Here is a 17,540-nt window from a genome sequence, read left to right on the forward strand (position 1 = left end):
TCACCCCACTGAAAATGAAAACTGATAAATGAAATGACCTTGTGATTTAAACAGTTTTCAGCTAACACTGTTACAGTGCACATATTGATATGTCTTTCTGTCTTTTGTATACATATCGTCATAATATCCCAGTCTATTAGCGATGAAGACTCCCTTCATGAAAAAGTCCTCAACCAAACATTTGTTGAGTAGCCTTCTAGACAGTTATTCATAAGGTTTGAACTGCAAGGTGCAGAAACGGTTAAGTCTGTAAGTAGTGTTTCTGCTTTTAAGTTTAACTACAGAATGCTGTCTTGGTTTTAGGATGCATAAAGATGGCAGGCAGCCTCTGACATTTCAACTGACCATCAGGCGCTACTCAGCAACCAACAAATGGTTCAGCCGGGAGAGCAGGCAGTGACCATCCCCAACCACATTGAGCAGAAGATCACCTCTGGTATTGGTAAATAATTCTCACACAAATAAGGAGTATATTTCGTCTGTAAGTCATTACGATTTGAAAATGGACTACCAATGGCTTTGGCAAATATGGAGTAGCTATTGATTAGAACCTACTGTACTGTAAATCTACATTTTAACAGTACATTCATTTCTAAGGCTATATTTCACAGATCTTAAATGGTAGATCAGTTACTATACATTTAGCAACTAACCTCACTTAAATCTGCCGTGTTGTTCATCAGGCAGCAGTGATGCCTTGGCACAACTGGTCACCATGGCCATGAAGCTCTACCACAAGATGGTGCACACCAGCACAGGCTTCCACCTCACTCTCCTCAACATGTGCTTCAGTAACATGCAGGCCAGGTGTGCTGCTGTCAGCAAGGCATACATCTGTGCCTTCTTCACACACAGATCTCTTGAGAAAACCCAGGCCTCCTCTGTGTCGGGTAAGACATCTGGATTTCACCCATAAGATATCAACTAATATCTCTGTCTCAGGCCTTACCCCTGCAATGTGCACTCCCTATGTGTCATCTTCGGAATTCTAAACATGTGCATAATTTCTCTCTCTCTCCGTCCGCTATAGGATGATCCGTCTCAAAGTGTGCTTGGTAACCTCACAGTGCAGGCTGGATCTGATGTTGAAGGTAGGACAGAGTGGTTGACTGGTCAGGATGCATCACAGGGGATACCAGACACACCTTCCAACCTTAGCATAGCCCTGAGGCCTCCCAGCAGCAGCCAAGGTTGGGTGAGTGCTGCATAGGTGGAACAGTAGATGATAAAAGGACCAACAGTCCTGGGATGACAGATTTTCCTTGATTGCCCCCAAACATTGACCCTGAGGTGTTCAGACTCCTGCCTGGTGACATCCAGAAGGAATTGTTATCACCTGCCTACCTGAGACCGTCCAGGGCCACCTCAGCCGGAGCCAGCAGACAGCCCACTCATCTCACAACAATCTTTCAGAACAGCCTGTCTCTCTCTCTCTCAGCCTGTTCCATGCAAACTTAATGACTAATTTCACAGCACTCCCAGAGACCATAAATAAACTGCCAAGGGCTTTGACAGACAGCCCAACGCACCAACAACCAACAAACACAAGGAACTCACCGTCACCTCCCCGCAGTCTTCACTCACAGACCGTTTGGAGGAGGGAAACTCCTCTACAGGCCTTGTGTCACAAAGGCAGTCGGCTGACTGGGGAGTTCCAGGAAACGTGGAGATTCATACAGATACACTATACAGTTCATTCGGAACGTATTCAGACCCCTTGAATTTTTCCACAATTTGTTAATGTTCAGCCTTATTCTAAAATTGATTAAATAGTTTTTTCCCCCTCATCAATCTACACACAATACTCCATAACGACAAAGCAAATGTATAAAATTAAAATAAAAAAAAATAGCACATTTACATAAGTATTCAAACCCTTTACTCAATACTCTGTTGAAGCACCTTTGGCAGCAATAACAGCCATGAGTCTTCTTGGGTATGACGTTACAAGCTCGGCTGTGTGCTTGGGGTCGTTGTCTTGTTGGAAGGTGAACCTTTGCCCCAGTCTGGGGACCTGAGCGCTCTGGATCAGGTTTTCATCAAGGATCTCTGTACTTTTCTCCGTTCATATATTCCCTCAATCCTGACTAGTTTCACAGTCCCTGCCACTGAAAAACATCCCCACAACATGATGCTGCCACGTCATAGGATGCCACCTTTCCAACAAGTCAGTTTGTCAAATCTTTGCCCTGCTAGAGCTGCCCCGGTCATCTGTAAGTGCTGTTATTGTGAAGTGGAAACATCTAGGTGCAACAACGGCTGAGCCGTGAGGTGGTAGGCCACACAAGCTCACAGAACCAGACCGCCAAGGGCTGAAGCGTGTAAAAATCATCTGTCCTCGGTTCCAACACTCAGTTCCAAACTGCCTCTGGAAGTAACGTTAGCACAATAACTTTTCGTCAGGAGATTGATGGGTTTCCATGTCCGAGCAGCCACACACACACAAGCCTAAGATCACCATGCGCAATGCCACGCATCGGCTGGAGTGATGTAAAGCTTGCCTCCATTGGACTCTGGAGCAGTGGAAACGCCTTCTTCCCCTCTCTCTGCCCTCGGACACTAGATAAGGGTTCAGAGGTCAGGGATGGTCTCTGTGTCCACACAACGGTCAGGGTGTTTGTTGTGGACAATCAGAGGGATGGCCATTACTGGCCCATTGAGAGGGAACAAGGGCTTTACTAGACTAGGGGATCCAAAATGGACCAGCTGTACTCTTGACTTACTGGATCGGCACTTTCTGTTACATTAGTAAAAATGGCTGCATGGTGTCAATGGAATCCTCTTTTAAGAGGATGGCACTTAATTACTTTTCATAAATTCCAAAAAGTATTTTTTTATTAATTTACAAATAATTTATTAAATAAATAGTTCCTATAAATAACATACTAACAACACAATATTAACCAACATTTTACAAAAAGCATATTAATCACAATTGCCTTGAGAAAAGATGGTAAAATAAAAATCTTTGGCTACATGACATGCCTATTGTACAAGAAGAGCAAGACGAATAAATACTTGAACGGACAGACAACTATTCCTGTTATGTGTTCATACAACACAGTCCTACAATTGAAACATATTTCAAAGAGAATTGTCAGTTGATATCCTACAGCTCATTCCCTGTCGTCCAAATAAATAATCAATCAATACTGTACGTAATCAATACATATAAGATCAATGTGTCACTCAAGGAATGTGGTCATATTGCAGGATTTGAAACGTGTTCTCTGGAGTGATAAATCCTGCTTCACCATCTGTTAGTCGGACGGACAAATCTGTGTTTGGTGGATGGCAGGAGAACGTTACCTGCCCGAATGTATAGTGCCAACTGTAAAGTTTGGTGGAGGAGGAATAAGGGTCTGGGGCTGTTTTTCAGGGTTCGTGCTAGGCCACTTAGTTCCAGTGAAGAGAGATCTTAATGCTACAATGACATTCTAGACGATTCGGTGCTTCCAAATTTGTGGCAACAGTTTGGGGAAGGCCCTTTCCTGTTTCAGCATGACAATGCCCCCGTGCACAAAGCGAGGTCCATACAGAAATGGTTTGTCGAGATCAGCGTGGAAGAATTTGACTGGCGTGCACAGAGCCTTGATCTCAACCCCATCGGACACCTTTGGGATGAATTGGAACGCCGACTGAGAGCCAGGCCTCATCGCCCAACATCAGTGCCCGACCTCACTAATGCTCTTGTGGCTGAATGGAAGCAAGTCCCCACAGAAATGCTCCGACATCTAGTGGAAAGCTTTCCCAGAAGAGTGGAGGCTGTTATAGCAGTAGAGGGGGGACCAGCTCCATATTAATGCCCATGATTTTGGAATGAGATGTTCGACGAACAGGTGTCCACTGACTTTTGGTACGTAGTCTAGACCTGGTATAAAAATGATGTACAAACGGTGGGTGACACAATACAAGTTACCCCCACATGCCTACCCACAAGTTGATCTCAAGATGATGTCCTAATGCATTAGAAAGGGAAAAACTCAGTTTAGAGTATTAGCCAACTTGTTGAGATTCCAGAAGAATAAGAGGGAGAAATGACCTTTAGGGGGTTTACAAAGCTCCCAGTTGGCTGAGTTCCACGGAAATCCACATAAGCACACATTATTTGTAGACAGGGCCGCAATCCAGTTATTAAAGAGCTTTTTCCTCCTGAGAAATACCAGAAAACACAAGGTCTGTGAACACCGCACTCCGTTCTTTTTTTAGCTGGAAACTCCTCCCTTATAGCATGTGAGAGGGGGAAAGGTTCAGGCAATAGCTATGTGTTTGCCAAGGACTGGTTGAGCTCCCTGAATGGAAGTTGGCAGTACCTCTGGCTAAATCGGTAAGATTGAATTTATTTAATCTTTATTTATTTATCGTTTTTCTCCAATCTTGGTAGAGTGAAGTTCATGCATTTTGTAGCAGCATCATTGAGTGGCATATTGGTTTACTCATCTCCAGGCATTTCATCAGGCATTGTATTGTCTGTCACACTGTATTGTTGGGGGCATTATAGTTGGCATACATTTTCTGAAAAGGCATTTTGAGACGTTCCTTACAGTGAGGGGAAAAAGTATTTGATCCCCTGCTGATTTTGTGTTTCTTCCATTTGCGAATAATCACACCAACTGTTGTCACCTTCTCACCAAGCTGCTTGGCGATGGTCTTGTAGCACATTCCAGCCTTGTGTAGGTCTACAATCTTGTCCCTGACATCCTTGCTCTTTGGTCTTGGCCATGGTGGAGAGTTTGGAATCTGATTGATTGATTGCTTCTATGGACAGGTGTCTTTTATACAGGTAACAAACTGAGATTAGGAGCACTCCCTTTAAGAGTGTGCTCCTAATCTCAGCCCGTTACCTGTATAAAAGACACCTGGGAGCCAGAAATCTTTCTGATTGAGAGGGGGTCAAATACTTATTTCCCTCATTAAAATGCAAATCATTTTTGACATGTGTTTTTCTGGATTTTTTTTGTTTTTATTCTGTCTGTTCAAATAAACCTACCATTAAAATTATAGACTGATCATTTCTTTGTCAGTGGGCAAACGTACAAAATCAGCAGGGGATCAAATACTTTTTTCCTTCACTGTATGTGCATAATGGCCATTTATCTTCAAAAGAATCTGCTCCAGATTCATTTGTTCTATGGATAATTTGCACATTCTCTGCATACAAAATAAATATTATCCAATGTCTTAAATATGTTGGGCATCACAGACATATGCCATTGAAAGAATTTCCTCCAGCCTACTTTTTCTCATCTTTCAATAAAGACAACAGACAACTGAGCAGAAATATCATATTGATAATCCACACTGGAAATGAGTCAGCATTTCATATTGGCATCTCATTCCTTTTTCAGTGCCTAAGGAATCTGAGTCGTATGACAGGCCATTTCCAAGTATGAAGCAGATTTGGAAATAAAACATTTTAAATGAACAATAAGGTTGTGCTTTTAGACTGTTCCCAACACAATAACGGATCAATTGATGTCCATGGTGGTAATGATGTAAAAATGTCAACGTCCCTTTTGATATTTTCTTCCACTTGATCTTCATCCACATACTACAAGATGCTTTGTCATGCTATTACTCAAATAAAGAGTTACCAGTGGAACTGAATAAGTTACAGGAGCCCAAGGTCGTTTTGCACTCTTTGTATTCTGTCTCTGTACTATTTGAGAGTGTACTGTATGTAGACAATGAATAGAAGCCACAGTTTAGAGTTTTCCTGCAGCTCACACAGGACAGCCACTTGACCGCTCATGTGGAAGCTGGGTCGAGTCATGTGCTAGCTCTGCTCTGATCAGCTTTTAATGACTCGAAGTTGTGACGGCCTACTAAGCCCCTGTGATCATGAACCCACTGACTGGGAATTTCAGCTATGTGTTAGGCCAATGTTTGCCTATTTGTTCAATCCTTTTAGGGCACTTTGTAGTATATTGGCTATATTTACAGTACTTACAATGAAATTACAATAGCCTATATACAGTATATGCATGACAGTTTCAAAGTAAATTAGTTAAGGGCACGAATCAAGCCAGCAATGTCTTCTGGGAGACCTGTATTGAATTTTCTGAAGTCCTGGCAATGTAATAGTAATTAATAGTAATGTATTCATTGTTGCTGTATTAATTGTAAATGTGGTGAATGTACCACTATTCACAGTAACGTCTGTAATATCAGTTATGGCTATATTTACGAGTAAGATATGACTATAATAGCCTACAGTACTTTGGTTTCATATTTTAGGGCAGGTTTGGCACGAGGCTGCACAATGACGACTGATTGGGATTATGACTACCTGATCAAGCTCTTGTCGTTAGGGGACTCTGGAGTGGGGAAGACCACTTTCCTCTACAGGTACACCGACAACAAGTTCAACCGCAAGTTCACCACCACAGTGGGAATAGACTTCAGGGAAAAGAGAGTGGTGAGTTGTGATTCTTTACTTGTGTGCAGCCCATGACATTCCTTTCAAACATATCATTCATGTTCAGTCATCCTTGCTCCACACCAGCTTCCAATGATAATGTGGTTATACAAATTCAAATGTTGAAAAAACAAACATATTCCAGAGCAGAAGAGCATGCCTTTGGTCCCAGCTCTTGAGATGACACTTATTCTACAACTTTCTTGTGTCTTCAGACGTATTTGGGGACTGGCTCTAATGGAACGACAGAGAAGACTTTTAAAGTGCACCTACAGCTCTGGGACACAGCAGGGCAAGAGAGGTAGGCCACAACAAGCTGACAGTACATGTGATATCTGAACTGTCCTGTTCTGCAAGTCTGTCACATTTCACGGTATTTGCCGTTTTTCTAGGACTATATTGTATTTAGAAATTCAAAGGCAATTTTGTATCATTGTTAGATTAGCATTTTCAATGGTATAATCCACATCCATAACGTTACCAGTGTTCGAACGTTGTAATTGTATAAATTCCAGGTTCAGAAGTCTCACTACAGCCTTCTTCAGAGACGCAATGGGCTTCCTTCTTATGTTTGATCTGACCAATCAGCAGAGTTTTCTGAATGTCAGGAACTGGATGAGTATGTCTCAGCACACATATCGGCTAAAGCACTTAGATCAATGTCAGCCTATAGTCAGTTTGAATCATCCATTTAGTAGAGCCTGTAAGTACAATACCACATTGATAGTGTATTTGACGTTGAATTTGGTATTATAGTAAATTATAGTAAATTATCTCAATCTAGCAGGGTAGGTTACTGTTTGTGATTCAAATACTAACTTACACATCCATCAATAACTGGAATTTGATTACCTCTTGTTGTGATTGTTCAGGTCAGCTACAGGCAAATGCCTATTGTGACAGTCCAGACATAGTCTTAGTTGGCACCAAAGCAGACCTCAAAGACCTGAGAGATGTACAAGGAACACAAGCCAGGGACCTGGCGGACAGATATTGGTGAGTTGGATACCTGCTTGCTCAGGACAAAGTTCTGCTATCTCCACAAAATGTGATCTGACCATTGGCACGGTTCTCTTCTCCAGCGAACCTCCATGAACTGAGGGTGTTTGAGTTCATACTTTTAGCACAACTGTAAAGCATTCGTACCGATCTAGAGCAAATGCTCCAAACAGAAGTAGTACTATTGTACTACTTCTGTTAATTCACCAGGAGGTTGAGTCAGTTAGCTACTACCACCCACTCTATGGAGCCTCTTCAGCATCTTTAAAGGACCAGTTGTAACGGCGTTCCTCTCTCTCTTCATAAGAAGAGGAGGTGTAGTGATCGAGCCAAGGCGCAGCGGGTTGTGAAAACATGATGAGTTTATAAATAAACAAAACAGACAAAGACGAAAAACGAACTATACTTGATATAACTAACAAAATAACAAAACGATGTAGACAGACCTGAACAAACGAACTTACAAATACACGAAGCACGCTGACACAGGAACAGACTACATAAACGCACGAACAAACCGAAACAATCCCGTATGGTGTAACTTCGACACAGACACAGGAGACAATCACCCACAAACAAACAGTGAGAACACCCTACCTAAATATGACTCTTAATTAGAGGAGAACGCAAAACACCTGCCTCTAATTAAGAGCCATACCAGGCAACCAAAACCAACATAGAAACAGATAACATAGACTGCCCACCCAAAACACATGCCCTGACCTAAACACATACAAAAACAACATAAAACAGGTCAGGACCGTTACACCAGTGCAATCAAAAATGTGATTTCCTGTGTTTGATATATATTTCCACACTGAGGTTAGAATAATACTGTGAAATTGTGAAAATTATTATAATGACCTTTAAGTGTAAAAGCTGTTTGAAAATACTGGCTGAAATTTCAGCCTGTTTAGGTGGGATGGAGATTTGTCCTGCCTTTTTAATTCACCAGGTGGTAAATTAGTTATTAGACCAATAAGAAAGAGTTCCTAACCTCTCTGCCAATAACGGCTAGTGAAATTTCCCCCCCCTCCCCACTCAGACAACTCCCAGACAGTCTGAGGAATTCCTCAGAAAACAATCACAGTAAGGTACTTAATTGTTACCCAGATTTGATTTGATATTAAGATACAAACGGCTGCATTAGACCTTTAAAATAAAAATGACCCTATTAGAAATAAACCACAACTCAACTGAACGTTGTGGCCTTTATCCATTCATTAATAATCACTATAATCAGTATAGTGTTCAGGTTAATAAGTCCTTCCCTTTCTCCCTAGTGTCCCCTACTTTGAGACGAGTAGTGCCACAGGGGATGAGGTAGACCAGGCAGTGACCACTCTGCTGGACCTGGTGATGAGGCGCATGGAGCAGAACACAGAGGGGCCTGTGTCAGAGGCTGCCAATGGGAGCGCAGTCATTAACAAAGTGGCCGAAACCTCCACCAGCAGGAAGTGTGCCTGTTAGGATGTAAGCCACATTTCATGGACATGTGGTTGGCTGCATTCAGAATGAAGGACCATCCATTCAAATGTGTAACTATTGCATCATAGGAGTTTTATTATATTGGAAAGTTCAATTATCCCATACAGTATTTTAAGGATGTGTATTATCCTCTTATGCAATAATGTGTGTTTATTTTTGGATTGATAACTGCTGCACTGGCTAATTATTCCCAACCTGGTTAGTATTATTTTCAGAGTCTGTACTTGTGCTGTATGTTAATGACCCAGATACAAGTAATATAATTGTCTAAGTTTTAATGTATAAGTTTTATAACATTTGTAAAATGATTAAAAAGTACATGAAAGCACCATGTGTAGATCTCAAGCCAATATTTGTAATATGACTAGGCTTTGTGTGATTCTAAATTGATAAATACTAATCAAAAGTGTTTGAAGAAGAGTCATATGTAAAAAGTATGTTTTTTTTTATTTGACACATTGAGGCATCGATGGAAGGAAAATGCAGCCACATACATTTATAATTGACAATATATAATCCAAAACTGATTATGCAACAACTCATTCACAGTCATGGTTACATTTCTTATATATGAATGAGAAAATCTATTATTGTGTTACACAAACATTACAGGATCCATGAGTTCTACTGTATACGACAAGGAGCACATTTGGTACTAAGCTTGATTATTACTGGAACAAAATTATCATGCACATTTAAGAAAGTATAGAAAATGTTTAGAGGTCATAAGTACTGACAGACAAAATTTGAAATAGGTTTTAATACAAAGTCTTAAGAATAAATGCTGTCATTTTAAACACAATTAAAGCCAGTTTTACCAATGATTGCCTTTTGACATAAAAATGTCTGGCTGCTTTGATGACTTATCAGTTTGTTCTTATCAAATAAATACATGCAAGCACAAACTTGGGGTGATTTGCAATCCGGGGTTCTGTTAGTACCATTCCTTTTGAACACAACGCGTCTGCACACACATTACTACACACACATTGGACATTTTGCTCTAAGGAAATGTGGGGGAGAATACATTATCTTCATTTATGTGAGTAGTACTGTAGTTTTCTTTGGAGATGATCAGTACATGGAAGCATTTAAAGGAGGACATTCATAGAGGCATTATAATTCAACAACAGAACCCATTAGACAAGACATAAAAGGAAAATATACCACACAACTACCCAAGTGTTTTCTATGTCAGGAAATCATTTGACAACACATCAAATAAAAAACATAAATTGAATGAAATATATTGTTGTACATTGGTTGCCATACTTAAGCCAACATTTTAAACCACATTACATTCAGATAAATAAGTATCTCTTGTTTAATGGCTTTCTTTGGTGTATTTACTTTTAAGAAATAAACATGAGTGAAAATATAAATGTAATTTAATCTAAAAACGAATCTACACGACCAGGGTATGGACCAAGAATAAACTACTACCTAACAAATTAATGGCACATTCGTATCATATATTTGTGTCATAATAATGATGACAGACAGTACTATGATGGGAAAACAAACCGGCCTGTTCTAAAATACTTCTGTGAGGATGACACCCATGGTCGATCTATTACTGAGTAACTTGTCTTTTAAAAGTACCAATAATCTGGTTCATGAGCATAGTAAATCTGAACTCATAAGCAAAATATGTTAAAGTAAATTCCTAAGATTTTCTACCCCTGCTCATAAGGGCAATCCCATATCTTGTGCATGACATGTACACTATGACGCAACCCTCTGTCTAATAAATACAGCCAACTTGTGGTGTTTTTCACCAACCTCACGTCCTTCCCAATGTGAGCATGTGCTGTGAGTCATCATGTGGCTATCATATGGTACCGCTTGAGCAAAGTCAATGTACAGACATCAATGGTTAAATCCTGAAAGCTACAGTACCAATCCATACCCAATCCTCTAACATAGTGGAGCTTGACTTGATACAGTATATGTTTCATGTAACATTTTGTTGAGGAGAGTAAATATAATCTAGAGATATAAAAATAAAGTTACATTAGTTCTTTAATTGTCAGAAAGGTAAAACAAAGAATTTTGGTCCCAGTGGTTTGATAGGAATTTCTGCCTTGAAACAGCTTTCATACAAAGTTTCAATTAGAATATCAGCACAAATAATTTGTTAGTTTCTTACATGCAGTGTCATTCAATAGTGTATCATGCTCTTTGTACAAGATGCTACAAGTATTCAACAAAACGTAATTTCTCTGGTTTATGTCTCAAAAGTCAAAGTAATGTATACACTGAGTGTACAAAACATTATGAATACCTTCTCTTTCCATGACATAGACTGAACAGGTGAACGCTATGATCCTTTATGGATTTCACTTGTTAAATCCACTTCAATCAGATCAGTGTAGATGAAGGGGACAAGACAGGTTAAAGAAGGATTTGTAAGCCTTGAGACAATATTAGGAAAGTGTTCTTAAAGTTTTGTACACACAGTGGATGTGGTGGGAAGCAAAATGTTTCCCTGCGTTGATACATGGGGTCATAACATGAGTTATGTGTTCAGCGTTTGACTAAAACAAAAAATGCTGTTACGGTATGCATCCCACAATGTAAAGACTGGTTGGTGAAATTCCTTTTACCTTTAGCACCATGGTGTTCAATGGTATTTTGAAAATAGATAGAGTTGAAGTCGTATGAAACTAAAACAGAATTCTGACACTTTTTTCTGAATGTTTTGTTCAATTACTCAAGAACAATTCTTAATCGGGATGATAACAACAATATATATACTTTAAAGTGTACTGTAACTAAGCTCAGTCTATGGCTTGGTGTTGGAATGTAGATTACTAATTGGCAAATTTTAATATTACCAGAGCTATCACCAGAATCTCAGTAAAATAGTGGGACTATGGCTATTGCAACAGTATCTTTATCTATATAGGGCAGCAATTATATACATTAAGGGGCATTGTAAACAAATCTCACTGCTACAGTAGTTAGCAGTGCAGTGTGCTGGCTGGGCCCATTGTCTGTCTGCTGGCACCTATGGTACTTCACTGTATGCTAAAAAGGGATGGAAAATAGACAGTGTGTCTGTTTGCACCTCAGTGGGAGCATTTGAATCTGATAAAAAAAATAACAACATTCCTTCTCTTAACTCCTTCCCTGAGACTAAGCAGTGATATCAAAAGAACAATCAAATCCCTTTGAAATAAGGCTATAGCCTAATAATAATTATGCCCCTCACCTCACCCCTACATTCTGGAAAAAACTTTTGTTTGGAAATAGTGATTATTTTTCATAAAATGTCTGTGTGTTTTATTGATCTATTTATCCACACAATTATGATAGCAATGCAAATAATGTGATGTGAAATATTGTATGATAAGTACTATGATAGTGTGACATAATATATTCAGCATAATATACATCATAATGACATCATCAACCAGTAATCTAAATTTGAAATACTGTGCCATGTTCCTCGCAACCTAAAGTGTGAATTACATACCCTATGACGAAGCTGAAAGGCAAGATGCAGTGGTGGTATGATGGTGTGTTTCTGGAGTGAAAGAGTAATACGTCTTACTACTAAATCATGCATTGTCTGCTTCCAGTCGCAAAATATATATTACGTGAGCGCAAGGTCAGCTGCTGTGTTGGAGCTCTACCAAATTAAATTCTTGACGTCCTGTCACCCAGGCTGGAATGTCTAAGAACAGTGTGAAAGGCTCAGCTTGGTCACACCTTCTCCATGCATCTTGTAAAGCAGCTTAAACTCACTGGGCAGCTGGTGGGTCTCCTGCCACTTGGTGGTGAACTTGGTTCCTTTCTTGTCATAGTAGTGGTAGGGCAGCTCCTTGCCTGTGTTGGGATCCCAGCCGAAGGGCCAGAAGCCATACAGATGAATCTCCTCACACATGGCCGATGCCAGAGTGTACATGAGGATACCAGTGCTGAGTCGCTTCGGGGACAGGTTCTTGGTCTTCCAATATCTATGGGAAAAAAGTAAACACTTTTTTGGACACTGAAGTGTTCGACAGATGACAAAAACAGTTAAAAATAAATCATAAGGAATAAGGTTTTGAAGTGTCTGTCCTATATCTAAGAGATATAAGAAAGCTTAGGAAATATTTGAGCTTTTTTGGCACAAAACTACCTCCATACTTCCATTCGTGTTACCTTCAGACAAGTCCTGTGACACCTGTGTGGGTCATAGAGCAAAACAGAAAGTCGCACCTTTCCATAGTGGGGTCCTATTTGTTTTGTAAGCCAAACTCTTTGGACGCTACAGACGTTTTCATGAAAATATCGATTTTCGGTATGTCTCATGGGCTGACAAACACAGCTGTAGCTCGGCCACTTTCCGGATATGTCTAGCTTAAACTGATGGATTTTGATGGATTTTTTAATTATGTTACTTAGATAGACACTTAAAAATAACCCAATTTGTTTTTTTGGTTAACTCAGCACTGGGTAAATATTGGACAGAACCCACGGTGGGTTATTTTGACCCAGCCAGTTGGGTTGCGTATATAACCCAACATGTTGGGTTGTTAGGATTACCCAAACATGGGTTAATTTAACCATCAGTTGGGTTTTATTCACTTTCATGCTGGGTTGACCCAGCAGCAGGTCTTTTTTAATGTAATCCTTATTATTTTCAGGAGGTATGGCTTATTAAGGGTGTGGCTTTGAGATAGTTATTTTTGGTCACCCATGAGAGTAAATGTCATGCCTGTTCATTTGTTCTGTTCTATTGTATCACATGTTAAGATTGTACAGTGTAATTTTAAATGTTCCTTAAATATTTTTGGATATTAACATTATTAATTACATATTGTAATAAAGTGGTAGCTATCCCAACACTGGAACTTGCATAGGTGCTTCAAGATGGAATCCGCAGTAGAGGGAAACAGCGCCAGTGGCCACCCCACCACCAATGTTTTTTTGTTGTTGTTGTTTTTTAGAGCGGAGGAGCGTTGCACAGAATGATAAAAACAACAACAATTGGAGTACATATTGTGCTCTTCTATCTCGCATCCCCCCCAAAAATGTGACTGTTTCACCATTAAGGACTCCAGCTTTATAGGTCCAATGCAGACATTTGTATCTCAATATCAAATCATTTCTAGGTGTCAGTTAAGTACCTGACTGTGATTGTTTTCAATAAAAAATATAATACAAATAAAAGCTTCCTAGCAAAGACTCTAGCAAGAATTGTGCTAGGACTGTCTGGGAGTGGTCTGAGTTGGGAGGATAAAACACAAAACTAGCTGTTATTGGCAGAAAGGTTTGTAACTCTCTTTCTTATTGGTCTATTAACTAATTTGCTGCCTGGTGATGTGACCGGGCAGGCCAAAACTCCATCCCACCAGGCGGTCTTTGCAAAGTGCTCTTACACAAAAAGGAAATTATCATATTTTTCAACATTTTCACAGTATTATTCCTAACTCATAGTGTGGAAATATATATAAAATACAGGAAATCACATTTTTGATTGCACTGGGACATTAAGGAACACAAAACCTCTGTAAGCCTTCTGTAAGCCTCATAAAAGCTTCAAAACTGCCAGTGTTCAACCTTAACATGCGGTAACAATACAACAGAACAGTTTAACAGGAATGGCATTTACTTTCACAGGTGGCCAAAAATAACTATCTGAAAGCCACGCCCCTACTAAACCACGCCTGCAGTCAATTTCAATAATCCAGCATCAATAACCCAGCATTAAAACCCAACCTTGCTCTTTTAAAAGAAAACAACCTAAGTGACCCAATGCCTACAACCCAGCAGTTGGGTCATTTTTTGTGTGTACAGTTTGTAGTAACAATGGTGTCTGAAAGTGAGAACAAAACCACCAATGACAGTTCTGATTCCCAGAACTCTGGCACAATAAACTCAGTCTCTCCATACTCACTTGTTGACATCCTGCATGATGTTTCCCGGCCAGGCCAGCTCGATTTTCAGCTGCCCCTTGTGCTCAACAAAGAAGTCTACCAGGGTCCGTGTGACGGTGGCCGAGGTGTGGAGGAAAAACGCAGGGATCCACAAAATGGCCCCCTCTAGCTTCTTCAGGTTGAGGAAGAAGTTGTTGCGGTCCTGGATGGTCAAAAGGTTGTTGTAGTACCTCTCCAGGATGCTGGGGTTAAAGGTGGTGAGGTTGGTCTTCCGGCCCACATCCTTGTAGTAGGAGTCGGTAGGGGCGAAGTTGCAGCGGAAGATAAAGTCGGCACTGTCGATCTCTGGCCCACAATGACTACCAGTCAGGATCCCACTGTTACCCACCACGGCACACACGTTGTAGTGCTTGTTCTGGATGGGTGAAGCATCAGGAAGCAGTGACTTCAGGTTGTTGCTTATAGAGAAGACATACTTGTGACTGGAGTAGTCGAAGTGCATCAGCTGGCCGACGCGCACACCATTCTTGGTGAGGGAGAAGTTGTTGGCCACATCAATGTAATGGAAGATCTCTTTCCTGAAAAGTTGTAAACAGATCAAAATATCAGCTCAGAGCTGCTGTTTCAACAAAATGCAATGTTATGTAACCAACTGCAAACGACAAATAAACTGAAATGTTCTACTAAACACATAAACAGTATTCTGTTTAAACCGAACACTCTATTAAAAACAAAATAAAATATTTCTACAGATTATCACAGATAACCCACATAATAACAATACCTTTGCTGATAAAAAGCTGTCCTATTGAATTTCCATTTGGAGGGTTTCCCTTGCAGCTCCTCGTTCAGAGCATTGGTTAATGGGATGAAGGATGGGTCCAGGAAATTCATGGCAAACTGTGACCTGAGAAGAAAACGGTTTTCCTTAGTAAAGACGCTATTCATATTGTCAGCATGTCCAAGCCCACTCATAGCATGCATTCATGTATGGGCTTGTAACAGTATAGGCACAATAACAGCTAGCAGCACCTTGGACAGTTCTCTTGATTAAAATTGGGCTACTGATGGAACAACGATATTTTGTGAAATATGTATATATACATATATATATATAAATATATACAATTTTATTTTGGGGGCAAAAACCTACTGTCGATGATTCTACAGTTGAAATGTCATTAAAAATTAAATGTAAGGCTAATTGACGCAGGGGTTTGCATTAAATTAGGCTACTTCCGCTTGCAGAGGAATTATTATTTATTTTGATTATTTATTCAGGCCCTGATTCCTCTAATACAGTTGCCCATATAATGCCATAGCCTACAGAACAATGTAGACATAATCAATCATTAAGATTACATTGGAAAAAATTGTAACGCGTGCGCCTTGTCAGAGTGAAATAAATCACATATTATCGGACAATATCAGGAATTTTACCTGCGTCATATAAAAATAAAAATGATGAGCTTCCAAATCTTGGTTTAGCCTACTCACCGAAATCCTGCATGGAACATTATCCGTGGTCCTCCCATATTGTCATTTTTTGTGGAAGAGAAGATGCTGTCCTTTCTAATGGACACATAACTTATTAAGGATAAAATGAGAAGAGCAACCATCAATATGACCAGACCCAGGGCGTTTGCGATGCGGACCATCTTGGAGCGTTTTCATTCCTTGAAGAACAGCGATGGAAATGTGCCAGCCTTCATCACCTCGATTCTAGATGTTGATTTTGGCTATACATATTGTTTTTATGATACAAAATAAACATGCTTTTCAATGTAAAATGGACGGCAAATATGCAATGTGGTTGAAATGGTAGTTAGCGATTTGTCTTCGTGCACTCACATCATCCCTGCTGCCTTGCCTTCGCGCTGAACTACAAATTCTCTCAAGGCAGGCAGATGAATACCATTAGGGCGATGCATCTGAAATTCACGTCAATGTATCAATCCAGCAAAATTCTCACCGGTCTCGGCTACGCAACCTCTCCCCATTAAATCATTTCACATATTCCGGTGCAAATGGAGAAGTGTTTGTTGAGCCCAGATGAAAATACGACTAAAAGTGTCATGACTGTATTACAGCTCCGTGGTTTAGAGATGGGAGCAATAAACTTAGTGTGTTATGCATACCAACGAATATTACTTGCTGACTGTACAAAATATTGTATCACATAATATTTTGCAAATGTGGAAGCCTGATCAGCATCTGAATAAGGGATTTCCCTACAAATACTAAAGTACATCTCATTAATAGTAGCATATCAGTGTAAAGGTCCAATGGAGCCGTTTTTTTCACGATAACAAATAATTTCTCTGTAGAAATTAAGTACTTTACTGTGATTGTTTTCAATTGAAATGGTCAAAAAGAAGCAAAAATAGTTTCTCAGGAAAGAGCAATTTCAAAAGCAATAATTTCCTACGACTGTCTGGGCATGGTCTGAGAGGGAAGGGGGAAAATAGCTGTTATTGGCAGAGAGGTTTGGAACTAATTTCTTATTGGTCGTTAACTAATTTACTGCAGGCAGGCCAAAACACCATGCACCAAAACAGACTGACATTTTCAAACAGCTCTTACACTGAAAGGGCATTATCATGTTCACAGTATTTTTCCAACCTCATGCTGTGGAAATATATACAGTGCATTCAGAAAGTATTCAGACCCCTTGACTTTTTCAAAATTTTATTACAATACAGCCTTATTGTAAAAAAAAATATATTTTTTAATTGTCCTCATCAATCTACACACAATACCCCATAACG

At 39.9% G+C, this 17,540-nt stretch overlaps 2 protein-coding genes and 1 pseudogene across 3 annotated transcripts; 2 read left to right on the forward strand and 1 right to left on the reverse strand.

The window, feature by feature from the left end:
• Positions 1-304: 304 nt before the first annotated feature.
• Positions 305-4,237, forward strand: LOC129825887 (DNA polymerase iota-like; annotated as a pseudogene).
• Positions 3,836-9,162, forward strand: LOC129826079 (ras-related protein Rab-27B-like). 2 transcript variants are annotated; one of them, XM_055886392.1, is made up of 6 exons: positions 3,836-4,327; positions 6,217-6,418; positions 6,634-6,719; positions 6,934-7,037; positions 7,291-7,414; positions 8,701-9,162. In XM_055886392.1, exons 2-6 carry the CDS (start codon positions 6,263-6,265, stop codon positions 8,885-8,887), a joined length of 657 nt encoding a protein of 218 aa, XP_055742367.1. In that variant the 5' UTR covers positions 3,836-4,327; positions 6,217-6,262; the 3' UTR covers positions 8,888-9,162. The 2 variants fall into 2 exon arrangements, with proteins under 2 accessions (XP_055742367.1, XP_055742366.1); XM_055886391.1 differs by having other exon boundaries at positions 6,238-6,418.
• A 171-nt stretch (positions 9,163-9,333) lies between these two features.
• LOC129826080 (sia-alpha-2,3-Gal-beta-1,4-GlcNAc-R:alpha 2,8-sialyltransferase-like) lies at positions 9,334-16,896 on the reverse strand. Its single transcript, XM_055886393.1, has 4 exons — positions 16,270-16,896; positions 15,557-15,679; positions 14,793-15,350; positions 9,334-12,867 (listed from the first exon to the last, which is right to left on the reverse strand). The coding sequence occupies exons 1-4, from the start codon at positions 16,428-16,430 to the stop codon at positions 12,585-12,587; spliced, it is 1,125 nt and encodes a 374-aa protein (XP_055742368.1). The 5' UTR covers positions 16,431-16,896; the 3' UTR covers positions 9,334-12,584.
• Positions 16,897-17,540: the final 644 nt, after the last annotated feature.

The sequence above is a fragment of the Salvelinus fontinalis genome, chromosome 28 (genome assembly GCF_029448725.1).
Source record: "Salvelinus fontinalis isolate EN_2023a chromosome 28, ASM2944872v1, whole genome shotgun sequence".
In the NCBI taxonomy this organism is placed as follows: Eukaryota; Metazoa; Chordata; class Actinopteri; order Salmoniformes; family Salmonidae; genus Salvelinus; species Salvelinus fontinalis.

Bases quoted from the DNA above. Each gene is read 5' to 3' on its own strand.
- LOC129826080 (XM_055886393.1), bottom strand. From the start codon at position 16,430: ATGGTCCGCATCGCAAACGCCCTGGGTCTGGTCATATTGATGGTTGCT. The intron at 15,680-16,269 runs GTGAGTAGGCTA...TTTTCTTCTCAG, and splicing joins ATGTTCCATGCAGGATTTCG to GTCACAGTTTGCCATGAATT. The intron at 15,351-15,556 runs GTATTGTTATTA...ACAACTTTTCAG, and splicing joins ACAGCTTTTTATCAGCAAAG to GAAAGAGATCTTCCATTACA.
- LOC129826079 (XM_055886392.1), top strand. From the start codon at position 6,263: ATGACGACTGATTGGGATTATGACTACCTGATCAAGCTCTTGTCGTTA. The intron at 6,419-6,633 runs GTGAGTTGTGAT...TTGTGTCTTCAG, and splicing joins ACTTCAGGGAAAAGAGAGTG to ACGTATTTGGGGACTGGCTC. The intron at 6,720-6,933 runs GTAGGCCACAAC...TATAAATTCCAG, and splicing joins GACACAGCAGGGCAAGAGAG to GTTCAGAAGTCTCACTACAG.